Source organism: Nerophis ophidion, linkage group LG08 (assembly GCF_033978795.1).
Source record: "Nerophis ophidion isolate RoL-2023_Sa linkage group LG08, RoL_Noph_v1.0, whole genome shotgun sequence".
Taxonomy (NCBI): Eukaryota; Metazoa; Chordata; class Actinopteri; order Syngnathiformes; family Syngnathidae; genus Nerophis; species Nerophis ophidion.
Window position 1 is genome coordinate 72,631,212 of NC_084618.1, and position 17,697 is coordinate 72,648,908.

The window sequence follows — 17,697 nt, forward strand, 5'->3', positions numbered from 1 at the left end:
TAGACAACTATATATGTATATACATATATATGACTATATATATAAATATACACACTATATATATAAATATACACACATACATACAACTATATATATATATATATATATATATATATACACACACACAAAATGTTCTTAACCCAATGCAGCCCCCGAGTCAAAAATTTTGGGGACCCCTGCTTTAAAGCTTGCGAATGTGAAAACATTAAAAAACTCAAAGTTCAAAAACTTCACAAGAGACAACAGTCGTAGATGGTGGGTGGCGTCTTCTCTGTGTAGTTCTTCGTTTATTCTTCAACTGCAGCATGGTGAATGTGAAAAAAAAAACAATCTCGGCCCTTAACTCCAATGTTGTCTGGTTTGTTGTGTAACGGTGGGAGTGTAGGGTTGTATAGTACATGGCTACTAATAAAGTACCGTGGTAGTAATGAACTAAAAAAAAAAAGTATTACTGTAATTATTTTTCATCCACTTGTGCTGCTGTGCGGCGGCGACGCTTTCGTGTACAAAACGCACACACTGAGAGCATACAATCAGAAAAGGTGTCCAAAGGAATAACGACAAAAAACAGCAATACTACTGGTTAATAAAAAGGGTGCGTGAAAGCCAATATGAAGGTATTTGGACTTCAGAACTATCAATAAAGATTACTCTTTAAACACGGAAGTGCGACGCTCCTTTAAAACATGCCTTGCCAATTATGTCAATACAGCATTACCACCGTTGCTTCAAATTTAGGTAAACATTGAAAAAACAAACATTCAGACCTGCACAAGGAGTTCAAAGCGTGGCGGGTAATATAGTTAACAGTGTGCACATATACAGTAGATACGAGACACGCATAAAGCTGTTTGGCTTGTTGAAAATGATTAGAGCAGTCCCAACCACCCACGTAATGTAAAATAATGCTAGTTACTTGACTGAATTTCGTTACAAGTTCCGACTATTTCATTTGTGTTTTGTCTTTAATATTGTGTTTTACCTGCTACGTGCCTTATTTGTGTAGTTTTAGCCTTATTGTTTTCAGTACTTACTAACTATTCTGTTTGTCTTAAAACAGATCAAAATTGGCAACCATAAATCAAGAAGCATGTCAATAAAGCTTTCTATTCTATTCTGACCTAATTCTAGATTATGGCAGACTTGATATAAAATGTAAAATACATGTAAACTGTTCTTTGAGTGCAATAAGAAAAGCTCTTGTGTTTAATCATAAATCTTATCATACATGTTAAAATGAGGCCAATAATGAAATTTTTTGTGGTGCCCTTTTTTTTTTTTTAATTATCTAAAAGTATTGATATACATCACAATATACATTTTGGTACCAAAATATCGGTGTTGGTACAACTGTAGGTGGGACGTATGTGCAAATGTAACTATATAGTCGCTTATGTGCACGAACATAAACTATGCAGTGACATAGCAAGTGGTGTCCAAATTTTTAGGGAAGATTACAAAGATCTACCCCTTTTTGCGTCATTTTGAGGGCGTAGTGGGTGAGGGGGTGTATTGGGATTGGACCTAAACCTTGCGTTCCTCCACCTACTTCACACGTGTCGAACTCAAGGCCCGATACGTCATTTAATGTGGCCCGCGAAAGCCTGGGAATTCATCTTTCTTATTAAATGTTTTCATTGTTTCCATTTTGACAGAAAAAAAAAATATGTAATACATGACATTTCATATGTTTTAAACTTTGATAGATTATACAAATATTCAATTGTTATTGACGTGAATCTTTGGGCACCTCGCTATTCGAGTCTGATTGTTGAGGTGAGGATTTGAATCATAATCCAGACTCGATTCAACACGATTCTGGATTAAAACTGATTTTTGCAACGTAGTATTTGGTATGATAATAACACCTTAACAAAACAGCTTACAGGTTAAAAAACTTCCCTTTGGTTGCTGACGTATGACACATACGTACACCAAGTAAGCACAGGGATCGTCTAAAAAATGTTTTGTTTTTGTTTTTTAATAAATTCGTCCCAAAAAATATATAATAGATTTATACCATACCATACCAACTTTATTTATAAAGCCCTTTAAAACAACCACAGTTGAAGAACACCACGAAGAAATACAGGCAAATGACAGACTAGAAAATAAAGTGATTTATATTTATATAGCACTTTTTCTCTAGTGACTCAAAGCGGTTTACATAGTGAAACCCAATATCTAAGTTACATTTAAACCAGTGTGGGTGGCACTGGGAGCAGGCGGGTAAAGTGTCTTGCCCAAGGACACAACGGCAGTGACTAGGATGGCGGAAGCGGGGATCGAACTTGCAACGCTCAAGTTGCTGGCACGGCCGCTCTACCAACCGAGCTATACCGCCCCAATCCAAAATAACATTTAAAACAGAAGTAAAATACACATTGAAAAAGCAAATACAAATTACCCTAAGAACAATTTGTTGGATAAAAAACAGTTAAAAAGTTAAAAACAGTTTTAAAAAAAAAGCTAAATGCTGTAGGTTAAAAGCCAGTGAATAAAAATGGGTTTTAAGAAGGGTCTTAAAAGTAGCCAAACAAGGTGCCTGTTTCAAATTAAGAGGGAGATCATTCCAGAGTTTGGGACCTGCAACAGAGAAGGCCCTGTCCCCTCTGAGCTTGCGCTTTGATTTGGGTAGCTCCAGGATCAGCTGATAAGCTGACCTGAGGGACCGGGTGGGGGCATAGAGGTGGAGCGGCTCAGAGAGGTAAGGAGGGGCAAGACCACAAAAGGATTTAAAAACGAGTAAGATAATTTTAAATGAACTCTAAAAGACAAAGGCAGCAGGTGGAGGGAGGCTAAAACAGGAGTAATGTGATCTCTTTTTCTTGTGTTAGTTAAAAGTCGAGCAGCTGCATTTTGGACCAGCTGCAGACGTGAGAGGGAGGATTGCCTAATTCCAAAATACAAAATAAAAATTATGAAAAAAAATCGGGATTCAAATCTGTTAATAAAAATTTTTTAGCACGCCTAATTATTTTATACCGTTTGTAAAAATAACAAAAAATAACTAAATATCAGGTTGTCACCTTCACTTATAATTTCAGAGCAAATTATCCATCAATTTGTACGTACAAAAATCAAATAAACAAAATGCATAGGCAATAATAATAATGAGGCGATTATACTTTTATATTCTTACATTCATTGTTACAAGTGACCCTCTGAGGGCAGCCATGACTGCGGTTTTTTTTTTTTTTTTCATAAAGAAATACAATCTTGTGTGCTTACGGACTGTCTCCCTGCAGACTGTATTGATATATAATGTATATATTGTGTTTTTTTATGTTGATTTAATATTTGAAAAAAACAAAAACTTTTTTTTTCTTCTTCTTTTTTTTTCTTTCTTGCGCGGCCCGGTACCAATCGGTCCGCGGCCCGGTGGTTGGGGACCACTGCTTTAGACCGCAGTGGCTGTGTTAGATGGACATTGAGTATACAGTAGTATTGTCCCATGAGTAGATATGCAGATATAAAAAAAAATAGGTTGCTGGAAGGCGGTTATGTAAAAACCTGATTAATTAGAAAAAGTAGTGCATAGGGCTTAAGAATAAGGTCACCAACATACAAAATAAGTAATGGGGGTTCCAATAACTACATCCTGTATTATTGATACATTCAGTCTTCATTGGATGGACAGATTTCTTAAGCATATGCACTTTAAAAATATAATTCCCTTTTAGCGATCCCAAGTGTTAACAAGTTAAGAGGGAAAAAAACACCTTTTCATCAGAGCGTCACAGTGACGTCTGTTTTTTTGCCGTCAGTGGGGCTAATTTTAGCTTGAGCAAGAAAGCAATTAGTCAGCGTTCTGTTTGGTATGTGTCATAAGTGTTTTTATCCCCCATCAAAATCTGTAAAAGAAAATGTGAAATGTTCTGGCGTTCATTTCGTGTTGAATTTCCTAAATCAGTTATTTAAGAGGGAAAAATTGGACAATAAACCCTCGTTTATCACTGTTAATTGATTCTGTGGTAAATGAATAAACGCAAAGTAGGAATTATTAAATGTTAAGTCAGCAAAATCACCTTTACACTTGTTTATTCCAATATTTTAATGCTGCCTGAGGCTGAGCCAATCAGTGGCCACAATACTGAACAGCACACTCTGGTTGGTTTTATCTCGTCCAGTAGCCAATGCTACTGTAGTATTGATATTTTTAGTTCATTTAGCCAAAAAAGGCTTTATTGAGGCAAAAATTACGTAGAATATGCTGGGAAAAAATATGCAATAGAGTGAAGACGCACAATCGAGGGACCACTCTACTCCATGCTGATTGAAAATTGTCATTTAATCTGTTTATAATCATGCTGTAATAGTAAAAAATTTAGGCTAATTTCCTTTAACGGCACTTTTTTTTTTCAATGCGTAAATAATGCGTAAATAACGTGCACGCAACATAAAGCAAACTAATTATCCAGTCCCCTGTGATAGCATCAAAAACTTGATCCGTCTTAGGCAGGGGTCGGCAACAAGTGGTTCTCGAGCCAAAATCGGCTCTTTAGCGCCGCCCTGGTGGCTCCCAGGAGCTTTGTCAAAAATGTATGAAAATAGAAAAAGATTAGGAAAAAAATATATTTTTTGTTTTAATATGGTTTCTGTAGGAGGACGAACATGACACAAACCTTCCTAATTGTTGGAAATCCCACTGTTTACATTAAACATGCTTCACTGTTGAGAACATTTTGGCCGCGCCATTTTGTTCGACTAATTTCGGAAGTCCTTGAACTCACCGTAGTTTGTTTACATGCCCAACTTGCCACAGAAAGACGTGTTTTATCACACTCCTTCTTTGTCTCTTATTTGTCCATCAAACGGTTTATGCTGTGTGTGAATGCACAAAGGTGAGCTTTGTTGATGTTATTGACTTGTGTGGAGTGTTAATCAGACATATTTGGTTACTGCATGACTGCAAGCTAATCGATGCTATTTATGCCCCCTGTATGTACATAATGCATCATTATGCCTCGTATTTTAGGTATATTTGAGGTCATTTTATTTGCAGATTCTGTTTCCTTCAACTTGAAAACACACATCTTTACCTTTGGCCATTCTAAGGCAGTAATTTCCAGGAGTAGTTATCACACCCTCTGAAAAGCCTCCGTTTTAGTAATGTTTTCCAATGTTGTAAAAATGTGTAGAATTGATATTACATTTCAACATTTCTGTCAACGGAGATTTGCGTCAGGCTAATATAGACACTTACACCATGTGTTGCCTTCATTATAACACCTATATAAGGCTTTACATTTTTTGCGGCTCCAGACAGATTTTTTTATTTATTTTTGGTCCAATATGGCCCTTTCAACATTTTGGGTTGCCGACCCCTGGTCTAAGGTACACTTATTAAAGAAAAAAAACTCCTACCTATCTGCCTTTGACAGGGATTATTGAAGAGTTAACCACACACACAATGCAATTAATCCCAATTAAATATGTTTGACAGATCTCATTTATAAACAATTCCGAATCTTACACTAGTAATTTATTATTTTCCTGAGGGAACTCTCCTGAAGGAATCAATAATGTACTATCCATCTATCTAGTGTCTTCAAAGTGTGTTGTTCAACATATATGATTAATGCTGTTTGTTTTACAGTTTAAAGCTTTTTTTGTAAACCTTACAGGGAACGCACTGTTTTGTGTGTCTGTGGCTTTAATGCAAATGAGCTGTGTTTTTCCACGCTTGCCTCAGACAGTATGTTGTAACACTTATAGTGCTGTCTGTGCACCATTTTTGTATTAGTGTAAGGCAGGTGTAGGTAACTTCAACTGCAATACTTGAACAGAAAGGACAATTGGGCCATCTCAGACACGTTTTAAATTCGTAGGTGTCTAGAATGTGCAACAACATAAAACACGTAAACAGAATTTGCAAAAAAAAAATTGCATTTACTTGCAACATTCGATTGTAAAACTGTGCACAACAATATAACAAATACAGCGGTTGTAAAATCAAGATACAAAATAGACATTTCCAATGTTTGTATGGTCTCAGTTGTGTCTATAAATGAAACCATTTGGGTCGCCATCCAATTATGGAAATCTGTGGTCTTCTGGGATATAGTCAACAGAAGCATCCAGTCCAAAAACAATCCAGTCCAGGAAATAAAAATTAAAAAAACATGACAATGGGGTAGACCCAGATGCAACACGGAGCTTTCTCAGCTTGACTGGTTTTACAGCCTTTGGACTACAGTATCAATCTCTTGTGTATTTTCCACCACAAAGGCAGCTACCTGCCATGCTAGCTTTCATTAACACAGACACAAGGCTCTCTGTCTGCCTGTGTCTCTCTCGAAGGACTGATGCAACAGACACAGGCCACGCCGAGACATGGGCGGACAAGGGTACACTTGATCTATTGGCCAACACTGATCCCAATACTATGACACGATCGGCTGCTCAATGCCTCAACAAAATTACTTCCTGAATGACATACTACATTTTTAAAATATTCCTAATATTTAAAAGTATATTAATGAACTCTTATATATATGCTTTTTAGCAATATTTTCCCATTAGGTAATTAGGGGTTTAAACCATAGTGGTATCAATGTTTACATTTTTAGTCATATTTTAACACTGGGTTCCAGTGTGTTTCCAAGAAGCGCTATTGTCAGGTTCAAGCACTGATGACATCTATTAAACAAGACAAGAAGCAAGGAATCAGAGACAGAATTAAAGTTGGCTCAGTGCGGAGAAACGTGTACATCTGTACCCTTGTACAGTGTCATTACGCTCTGACCAAAGATTGTACGGATCCTCTTTTATTTAGACTTTCCCTGATTACATGGCAACAGCTGTTTCTAAAGGGACGAGGGTCGTAAAAAGCCATCGACTTTGATTACAAAACAGTTAAAAGAAAAGGTCTGTTCATAGAAAATGTCGTAAAAGAGTTCAAAGAAGAGGTGCCTGGAACTTGGGCAGATCCTGCTTTCTAGATTAGATTAGATAGTACTTTATTTATTCCGTCAGGAGAGTTCCTTCAGGAAAATTAAAATTTTCAGCACAATCCCATTCAAGATCAGACAAACATTACAGGGAGACAGAACAGGATTGGTGACGGGTCTGCCGACTTCCAGCGCCCCTTACAAAAAAGATGAGATACAGGTAAACGGGGGGTGAGGGGGGGAGAAAAAATACAAGTCTTTGGGTCATGACAAAATCATTCTGTGGATTAAAATACATCCAAGAAAAAGAACACCTTCATGTTGCTTCCCATCCTACACGGTGGAGTTTTACAAGCCGTCTTCTTGGTAGGATTAAAGACAGCTTTTGTCGTCTCGCCGGGAACTCATAGCAACACAATGTTTTGTGATAACTTGGATTCAATTATTCTGACAGCTATTATCCACTTTTTACATATACACTGTTACTGTACTCCTATCCAATGTAATAAACGCCATATATCACATACAACAACGTAACGATAACAAATAGAGTAGGACACATACGTATTTACTGTTAGAACATCATTTCACTATGACCCATGATTGTGAGGACTGGGGTTTTCCCTTTACAAATATTTTGTTATAAAGAATGTATTTCGATACTTTTCTAAATTAATCAGACCACCAAAAAATGCCATTATTGGCTTTGTCTTAACAAAAAATCTTAGGGTAAATCAAACATCTGTTTAATATTAACAATTTTGTTCTTGAAAAAATAGTGAACATTAGACGACTTGTCTTTTAGTAGTAAGTAAGCAAACAAAGGCTCCTAAATTGTCTGCTGGCGTATGCAGTAACATATTGTGTCACTTGTAACTCTATTATTTTGTCAAAATTATTAAGGACAAACTGTAAAAATGTATTATTAATCTACTTGTCCATTAACTGTTAATATCTGGTTATTTTCTGTTTTAAGATGTTCTATCTACACTTCTGTTAAAATGTAATAATCACTTATTCTTCTGTTGTTTTGTAATAATGATAATAATAGATTTTATTTTTTAAAAAGCACTTTACATTGAGCAAACGACCTCAAAGTGCTACAGTGTACTTAAAATTTTTTAATAATAATAATAAAAACGAGAACAGCCTAATAGCTAGAACTAGTATGCATATATCTATGAAAAGGCTTTTTTTTAAAAGAAGGATTTTTAAGCCTTTTTTAAAAGCATCCACAGTTTATACTTTATATCAGTTTTGGATGATATCACAAAATTAGGTATCGAGCTGATAGGTAGTTAGAGGATCATACATTGGTGATAATTTAAATTCTGTTGTGTCCGGGGACTTGTTTCCTGAGTATGTGAATATAACATGAATTTAAAAAAAGAAAAAAGATTTTGTGACGATAAAAAATATTGACGTTATCATAGTAGTATCGCTCTTGTACTTGGTATCGTGTCCTGGGCATGACGTTAAAGTGCATCCGGCAGTGAAGGCTCCTCTATGGGGTCTTGCGGCACTAGGAGGTTAAACCCTTCACTACTGTTACCCCAGGTGGCCCTTGTAAAGGCCTAGTACCTGACTGCCCCCTAGCTAGGTATACGGTGAAGACCTTTTTCGGCAGAGCAGGCGGAAGACGGTAGATTTAAGAACTACCACAACGGCTGCGATGGTGGAAGAAGCCAGCCGCAGAAAAGGGTCCCCAGTCGTCTTGGACTCCGTGCCACTGGACCCTGACCCCATTCTGTTTAAGGATTGTCTGGTGACTGTCTGTACACCAGTCTCCCCACGTTAAACAAAGTCACGCACAGGCCTCCTCCATAAAGGGATACACCTCCTACCAGGAGGATCGTCATACTCGTTCGAGTGACCGCCGATGATGACTTGGTATCATTACAGTGGATGTCAGGTGGAGATCCACCCATGGCATTTGTTTACGTTCAGGCTCGCTAGCTTTTGTTAGCGATCCTCCTACGGTGTCTAGTGAATTAGTGAATTATATTTATATATAGCGCTTTTCTCTAGTGACTCAAAGCGCTTTACATAGTGAAACCCAATATCGAAGTTCCATTTAAACCAGTGTGGGTGGCACTGGGAGCAGGTGGGTAAAGTGTCTTGCCCAAGTACACAACGGCAGTGACTAGGATGGCCAAAGCGGGAAACGAACCTGGAACCATCAAGTTGCTGGCACGGCCGCTCTACCAAATGAGCTATACCGAGCTATAATAAAGCTACAAAAACACTCATCTCTCAGCCAGTTTGCTTGTCGCAATAGAGGTCTTTCTCTGAGGCAGGTCCTGAGGTGTCGGGATGTGACCACCTGTGATCTGAGCCTTCTCTGTTGGGGCTGATGGCAAGTGTTTCTTCTTCATTTTGGCCTTGGCCATGTTGTAATCGCCAGAATCAAAGTACTTTAGCCCTTTCTGAAGTCGTTTTCTCAGAAAATCTGAACCTCCCGGTCTAGCTCCAAGATTGGGATGCATGACCTTTATCTTGGCTTCTTCTGCTTTCTCTGTACTGACAACTTTGTCATCCATTTCCTGCACTAGGGGTGCGGGATCATGGATGAAAGAGTGCCGCACCTCTACTGTCGACCACTAGTGAAGCATGTTTAGCTATTCCTCCTCCTGCAGGGATGATACTTATAAGAAACTTACTTTATTCGTCACCATGAAGGCAGAGATTAGTGATTTAGAAGTAGCTAAAACACTGCCGACTGCAGATTGGATGTTCGCTAGCTATTAGAGCTGCGAATCTTTGGGTGTGCCACGATTCGATTCAATATCGATTCAATAGTATATCGATTTTTTTCGATTCAACGCGATTCTCGATTCAAAAACGGTATTTTTCTGATTCAAAACGATTCTGTACTCATTCAATACATAGGATTTCAGCAGGATCTACCCCAGTCTGCTGACATGCTAGCAGAGTAGTAGATTTTTTTAAAAAAAGCTTTTATAAATTAAAGGACAATGTTTTATCAACTAATTGCAATAATGTAAATTTGTTTTAACTATTAAACGAACCAAAAATACAACTTATTTTATCTTTGTGAAAACATTGGACACAGTGTGTTGTCAAGCTTATGAGATGCGATGCAAGTGTAAGCCACTGTGACACTATTGTACTTTTATTTTATTTTTATAAATGTCTAATGATAATGTCAATGAGGGATTTTTAATCACTGCTATGCTGAAATTATAACTAATATTGATACTGTTGTTGATAATATTCATTTTTGTTTCACTACTTTTGGTTTGTTCTGTGTCGTGTTTGTGTCTCCACTCAATTGTTCAGTTTATTGCAGTTCTGAGTGTTGCTGGGTCAGGTTTGGTTTTGGAATTGGATAGCCTTATTATGGTATTGCTGTGTAGTGGTTTGTTGGATTGATTAAAAAAAAAAAATCGATTTTAAAAAAAAAAAAAAAAAAAAAGAATCGATTCTGAATCGCACAACGTATTCGATTCGATTTGTATTCGAATTGATTTTTTCCCACAGCCCTACTAGATATGTATTAAAACACCTCTTCCTGAGGGTATTTTATTGTTATAGCTTCACCTTCATCGTCAGTTTTTAGGCCGAAACGCGTCCGTTTTCCCTTTTCTGTCTGTGATTGTGCGCTGCCGAACATGCTACTCTGCTCGTAAAACCAGCAATGTCACGACATGACGTCATGCCCGGGAACCGGTACTTTTCAAACAGAGTATAGTACTGTTTTTGATTCATTAGTACCGCGATACTATACTAGTACCGGTATACCATACAACCCTAGTGTGGACATGGTCTCAGAGAGTTGTCACTCACAAAGTTTCAGTAGTGTCTGGAAGAAATGCCCAGAAGCCTTTTAGGAATGTGACTGAGACACATGGAGTCTATTGATTTTCAATGTACCCTCAGTCTCCTAATGGACTGCAGGAGACGACCAGAACAGGAGAACCTTTCCACACTCGCACTTAAAGAGTAAGTACATCACTTTGTCACCGTATCCTCCTATCTCTTCACTCGCTACTATTTTTATTCGTACCCACTTTTCTTGAACCTCTTAGAACGCTCACTCAGGGACATCCTTAGAAAAAAACAGGAGCGCTTGAACCCCGGCCTGCAACTAAAAAAAAAACAAAGTTAATACAGTACTTCCAGGAGCTGCACACACAGCAGACCCGGCTTTCAAGGAAGTAATTGGAGGTCATAAGAGCTGCTCATGAATGAATGATGGATGGCTAAGTTGATCCCGCTGATGGAGGGATGAGAGCATCGGCAGACAATTTGGCAAAAGTGTGTTGTAGGCAAGAACAACACTTAAGTTTAGCGCACTTTTTTTTTTTTCCATCGGGCCCTGCAGGAAGAAACGTAAAAATCCAGCTTGCAGGTTTCAAAGTCTCTCTGCCTGGAGGACAAACGCCAGCATGGTGGCTGACTGTCACGCTGCCAGTTTAGCCTGTTTTGTTGGTTTTGTTAACCTCACAACTTTTGCACATTGAGCGGACTGAAATTTGTTCACATTTTTATTAAAATCGTCGTTTTTTAAGGAGGTCAACCGCGGAAACCTTCCACTGTTATCTGATGCCATGTTAGCATCTTTTGTAACATTGCAGGACTTTAAAGGCCTACTGAAACCCACTACTACCGACCACACAGTCTGATAGTTTATATATCAATGATGAAATATTAACATTGCAACACATGCCAATACCGCCGGTTTAGTTTACTAAATTGCAATTTTAAATTTCCCGCTAGGAATCTTATACATACATGTACATGGGTTGTACTTGTATAGCGCTTTTCTACCTTCAAGGTACTCAAAGCGCTTTGACACTATTTCCACATTCACCCATTCACACACACATTCACACACTGATGGAGGGAGCTGCCATGCAAGGCGCTAACCAGCACCCATCAGGAGCAAGGGTGAAGTGTCTTGCTCAGGACACAACGGACGTGACGAGGTTGGTACTAGGTGGGGATTGAACCAGGGACCCTCCGGTTGCGCACGGCCACTGCAGCACGCCGTCAAGTTGAAAAACTTATTCGGGTGTTACCATTTAGTGGTCAATTGTACGGAATATGTACTGAACTGTGCAATCTACTTATAAAAGTTTCAATCAATCAAAATCTTTCAAAGCTTTAGTTGCATAGCACAACCCTCATGATTCGTACGCTACGTGCCCGGAGTCACACAGGATCAGTCTGCACTAAACTTAGGCAAGCACCCACTTAAAGACTCTTTTAAATGACATGCAGAGGACCATGGACGGGGGGAAGACCCTTATCAAAGATAATAGCCATCACTATCAAGAGCGTTAGGAGTGGAAGAACAGAGTTTGAATTGCATGTAGATGGATGCTTGAAAACGTCGCGGAATGATGACGATTTTGTTGATGCGTGCTTGTGACATTATTGGTTGGAGCGGACATTTCAGCCCAGCACCAAACACGGCTAAAAGTCGTCTCTTTTCATCGCATAATTACACAGTATTTTGGACATCCGTGTTGCTGAATCTTTTGCAATGTGTTCAAATAAGAATGCTGTCGGTGGAAAGCGGTGGATTGCAGCTGCCGTTAGCAAAACAAACACAGCCGGTGTTTCTTTGTTTGTTGTGAAGCTTTAACACAGAGATGTCAAGCGAACATGTTTCTCTACGTCAACCAGCAAGTTTTTGGATGGGAAAATTGTGATATTACGTCGGCTCTTACCGGAGACTTCAGTAGATTATGCGACCTGCAGCTCAAAAAGGCAGCTGTGATCTTGGCTCCTCGGCTTCTCTCAGAGACACTGGCGTTCACCGCAGTTATCCGACTTTCAGGTATGACTTTATAATCTCACTAAAACACTATTAAAACAATAAGCAGATAAGGGATTTTCCAGAATTATCCTAGTAAATGTGTCTAAAGCAGATAAGGGATTTTCCAGAATTATCCTAGTAAATGTGTCTAATTACATCTAAAACGCTCACACTGGAGCCGTCACCTTTTTTTTTTTTTTTTTTTTTTTTAGTGCTTCACTCTAATCTTTCATCCTCGCTCAAATTAATGGGGAAATCGTTGCTTTCTCGATCCAAATAGCTCTTGCTGCTGGAGGCTATGATTATAAACAATGTGAGGAGCCCTACAACCCGTGACGCCACACGCACATCGTCTGCTACTTCCGCTAAAGGCAAGGCTTTTTTATTAGCAACCAAAAGTTGCGAACTTTATCGTCGATGTTCTCAACTAAATCCTTTCAGCAAAATGATGGCATTATCGCGAAATGATCAAGTATGACACATAGAATGGACCTACTATCCTCGTTTGGATAAGAAAATCTCATTTCAGTTGGCCTTTAACAAAATATTGCATTGTCAGAGATCCTTTCAAGTCTTAAAGTGGAAGGATTTTTTTTTTGTTTGTTTTTCAAATCTATGTTAATATTAAGGGTTAAGTGATGGAAATCAGCATCTTTGACAAATTACAACATATTGCTTCTTCAGCATAAGCATATGTGAGAACTTTATAACCAAAATACCAATTTATGTTTTTTTGGTTTTTGTTAGTTTTTTTCTATCCATCCATCCATCCATTTTTCTACCGTTTATTCCCTTTGGGTACGTGGAGGGCGCTGGTGCCTATCTCAGCTACAGGTTTTTTTCAAACAGAAAGCTTACCATTAGTTTTTAACCCAACGAGCCTTAAAAATATTTGCAATCAACATTATTGTTTGTGTGTAAACGCTAAAAATGTGTTTTTAAGTGGCCTTTTTGTTAGAGTGTCCGCCCTGAGATCGGTAGGTCGTGAGTTCAAACCCCTGCCCAGTCATACCAAAGACTATAAAAATGGGACCCATTACCTCCCTGTTGGGGTGGAATTGGGGGTTGAATCACCAAAATGATTCCCGAGCGCAGCCACCGCTGCTGCTCACTGCTCCGCTCACCTCCCAGGGGGTGGAACAAGGGGATGGGTCAAATGCAGAGAGTAATTTCACCACACCTACATAGTGTTTGTGTGACTATCAGTTGTACTTTAACTTTAACTTTAAAATAAAGGACAAGTGCTACGCAGTTCAACTTGTTCAAAGTTATATTTTTTAAAGCAAAAAATGTTACGAGAATATCTTGCAACATATCTGGCGCAGTTGGGAGAGTGGCTGTGCCAGCAACCTGAGGGTTCCTCGTTCAATCCCCACCTTCTACCATCCTAGTCACATCCGTTGTGTCCTTGAGCAAGAAACTTCACCCTTGCTCCTGATGGGTCCTGGTAAGGTAGAAAAACGCTACAAAAGTACAACTCATTTACCATTTGTTAAATTGATTCTTGTTCAATTAAATACACATTCAATGGTCGCTAACTTTGCCAAGTGGCTATCATTAGTTAACAACACACAAAGATATTGCGTGTTACGTAGGGCGTGGTTTACGTGCTTGAAGCTGGGCGCACGACATTTTGAAAGTTAGCCCACTCAGGTTTAAGTGTTCAATGTAGGCGTGTTGGCATCTTTAGTGTTTTTATTGTTAAGAAAATAATTTATGCGACATATTTCAACTGTCAAAGGTGTTTTTAATATAAAATCGAGATTGCATTGGGAGCGATTCAGATGTTTTTAGACACATTTACTAGGATAATTCTGGGAAATTCCTATCTTTCTATTGTGTTGCTAGTGTTTTGGTGAGTTTAATAGTACCTGATAGTCGGAGGAGTGTGTGGAGGCTCACATTATAAACAATGTGAGGATGTGGCCCTGCGATGAGGTGGCGACTTGTCCAGAGTGTATAACGCCTTCCGCCCGATTGTAGTTGAGATAGGCGCCAGCGCCTTTCGCGACCCCAAAAGGGAATACGCGGTAGGAAATGGATGGATGGATGGAGTTTGAATGTTTTTTAACAGACAGGACATAGCAGTCCTTAACTGAAAAATGATAACGATGGCGCTCTTTCGATTGTTTATTTTCAGGTTTGTAGCCTAAAAAACGTGTTTCCATAAGGACACCAGAGAGTAGTTATTGCACATGTCACCAGCTACTGTTCTGGTATGTATATAGCACACTCTTTTTTCTGCCCTTCCTTAAAAATATATCATACAGTGCATCCTAAGTGTAGACAGTGCTTCACTTGATCCACATTTAGTTAAATCGGAAGGATGATCAGTCGAAACAGGTTGCACCTGACATCAATATTAAAGTTATAGTACCAATGATTGTGACACACACTCTAGGTGTGGGGAAAGTAACTTGAGCATTTGACCCATCCCCTTTGTTCCACCCCCTGGGAGGTGAGGGGAGCAGTGAGCAGCAACAGTGGCCGCGGCCAGGAATCATTTTGGTGATTTATCCCCCAATTCCAACCCTTGATGCTGAGTGCCATACAGGGAGGTAGGGGGTCCCATTTTATAGTCAATGGTATGGCTCAGCCGGAGTTTCAACTCATGACCTACCGATCTCAGGGCGGACAGTCTAACCACAAGTCCACTGAGCAGGCTTGCAAGGCATCGATTCACATAAATTCAAACGGTGCTATATTTCAAAACCTCCGGTTGCAGACTCCAGCAGCTCAAACACTTAAACTTAGACTTCCTTTTAATATTGTCATTCAAATTTGAACTTTACAGTACAGATAAGAACAACATTTTATTGTATTAGCTCATGGTAGTGTAGGATAAAAAAATCAATAAGTTGCAGATATAAATTAATAGATTACTCTACAGATAAATATATTGCACTTTTGCATATGCTCCACGTTTATGGATGTTTGTTATTGGCGGGCAATCAAGCCGCACTCAAACCCGATTCAATTAAAATGCTGCAATTTTCCATGCCAACAAAGTAAGTGTTCCTGTTAGAAAACACTCAAACACACAGCACTTTTCAAAATGCCCTAGCCCAATACTAATTTACATTGGATTGGCAATATATATGCTACTTATTAGCATTAACAGTTTTACATAGGGATTTAATTACCTCCAAATTTCATAACGGAAACTAGAACTAAGATGCACAATACAATCAAATGTACAGTACTTGCAGTACAAACACTTTTAGGTCGCCGCAAAAAAAACAACTACATTCAACTTAATGGAAAAGACTACTTCCAAACTACAGCAAAAGTCTAGACACTACTGCTAATCTAAATGTAAGAAATCAAGATATAAAAATTGGGCAGCACAGTTATCATTATCAGCTTATTTTGAGTATCAAATAAAAAATGAGGTTACGTGATTAAACAAACTAGCATTTACAATGAACACACACACAAAAGGTTACGGAAATTGGTATCATTGACTACTGGTCTCAATTCTAGGAGGATGAGGGCAGTTTCAAAAAATGAAAGGGGTCCGGGGAATGAAGACTGATAGTGGTTCTGAGAAAGAAATACTAAGGTAAGCATTAGGGGCTAAGAGTGCTGAGAGGGCTCCGTCCCAATACAGCAGGGCTCCTGTCCTCGACACTTAAAGGCGGAGGAAGATATGAAGCTTTGGAACGGGAATCGAAGAGATTTTGAACTGCGTAACTCCAATGAGGCCAAACATTAAGCCTATCTGTGTGGGCTAGCTAGCTAACTAAAAGCATAAGCAATAGTTTTACCTGCAAAGATGTCAGCGAGATATGGTAGTTTGGCTCGTTCTGGCTCCTTCCATCATGTGACTTGTATTTATATAGCGCTTTTCTCTAGAGACTCAAAGCGCTTTACTTAGGAAACCCATTATCTACATCAGGAGTGTCCAAAGTGCGGCCGGGAGTCCATTTGCGGCCCGCAGGTAATTTTTTAACGGCCTCACGGCACATTTTAAAAATACGATTGAAAAATCTTTCAAACGTAAAAATTATGAGCAAACGGGTGAAATGTAACAAGAAAATGTTGCAATGTTTACTCTAACAACATGCAGGCTGTTTCTTTCTTTAAAAAACTGTAATGAATCAAAATCAATGTCATTATGAATTATTGACCTATTCAAGGCTCCAATTACGTCATGTTAAATTTTCCACTTTGAGATATTTTTTGTTGCATATTTTGTTTGCCATATAAAAAACTGAGCTTTTTAAAAAAAAAAAGAAAAAAAAAGGGCCTAAAATGAACAAACAAAAAACATAAACAACAATAAAACTTATAATTGACGGATAGATCTGAAGTTGATCTCGAGATTATTGTGTTAAAAGTAAACAGTAAAAAAATGTACAGTTTATTTTTTAACACTTTAATGGGTAGGACCCTTTTGATACCCAATAATTTTAGTGTGATTTGTTTTTAAGTGTCATTGCTCTAAAAATTGTAAAAAATTAAAATCAATGGTGTTATGAGTTATTGACCTTTTTAATGGTCCAATTACTATATAATCTCAAAAATTCCACTTAAAAAAAATATTCGGTTATAATATTGCATATTTTGTGTTTTTTTTCATCAAAAACCAGGGTTCTCTTTGACAAAAAGAGCATACAACCTAAATCTTTAAAATCATTATAATGACAGATGGACCTAATATTGATCTGGAGATTTAAGACTTGAAGAATAATAAAACAAAATAATACTGAGTAATGACACATTTTTAATATTTTTTGACGAAAACCCTTTGGGGTCCCCGGGATCAAGCCTGAGTGGAAGCCTAAATGTATATTGGTTATACATATATTGTATTGCTTTTTAAAATAAAAAAATTTCAGAATGGCCCCCATTTGCTTTGATTTTTAAGTCTGCGGCCCTAAGTGGAAAAAGTTTGGACACCCCTGATCTACATGGAGACCATACAAACCCTTTATTTATTGAATGAAAGATACTGAAATTCCACTACATTGTGAATTAGCAAACAGCTAAAATTATACACAAAGCAAACTATAACCT

At 38.2% G+C, this 17,697-nt stretch overlaps 2 protein-coding genes across 2 annotated transcripts in view; both read right to left on the reverse strand.

Moving 5' to 3' along the window:
- Positions 1–17,697, reverse strand: part of LOC133558342 (rho-related GTP-binding protein RhoN-like) — a 55,915-nt gene that overhangs the window by 28,101 nt on the left and 10,117 nt on the right. The window lies entirely within an intron of this gene.
- On the reverse strand, positions 4,281–10,137 carry LOC133558343 (cAMP-regulated phosphoprotein 19-like). Its single transcript, XM_061909645.1, has one exon. The coding sequence runs from the start codon at positions 9,431–9,433 to the stop codon at positions 9,140–9,142; it is 294 nt and encodes a 97-aa protein (XP_061765629.1). The 5' UTR covers positions 9,434–10,137; the 3' UTR covers positions 4,281–9,139.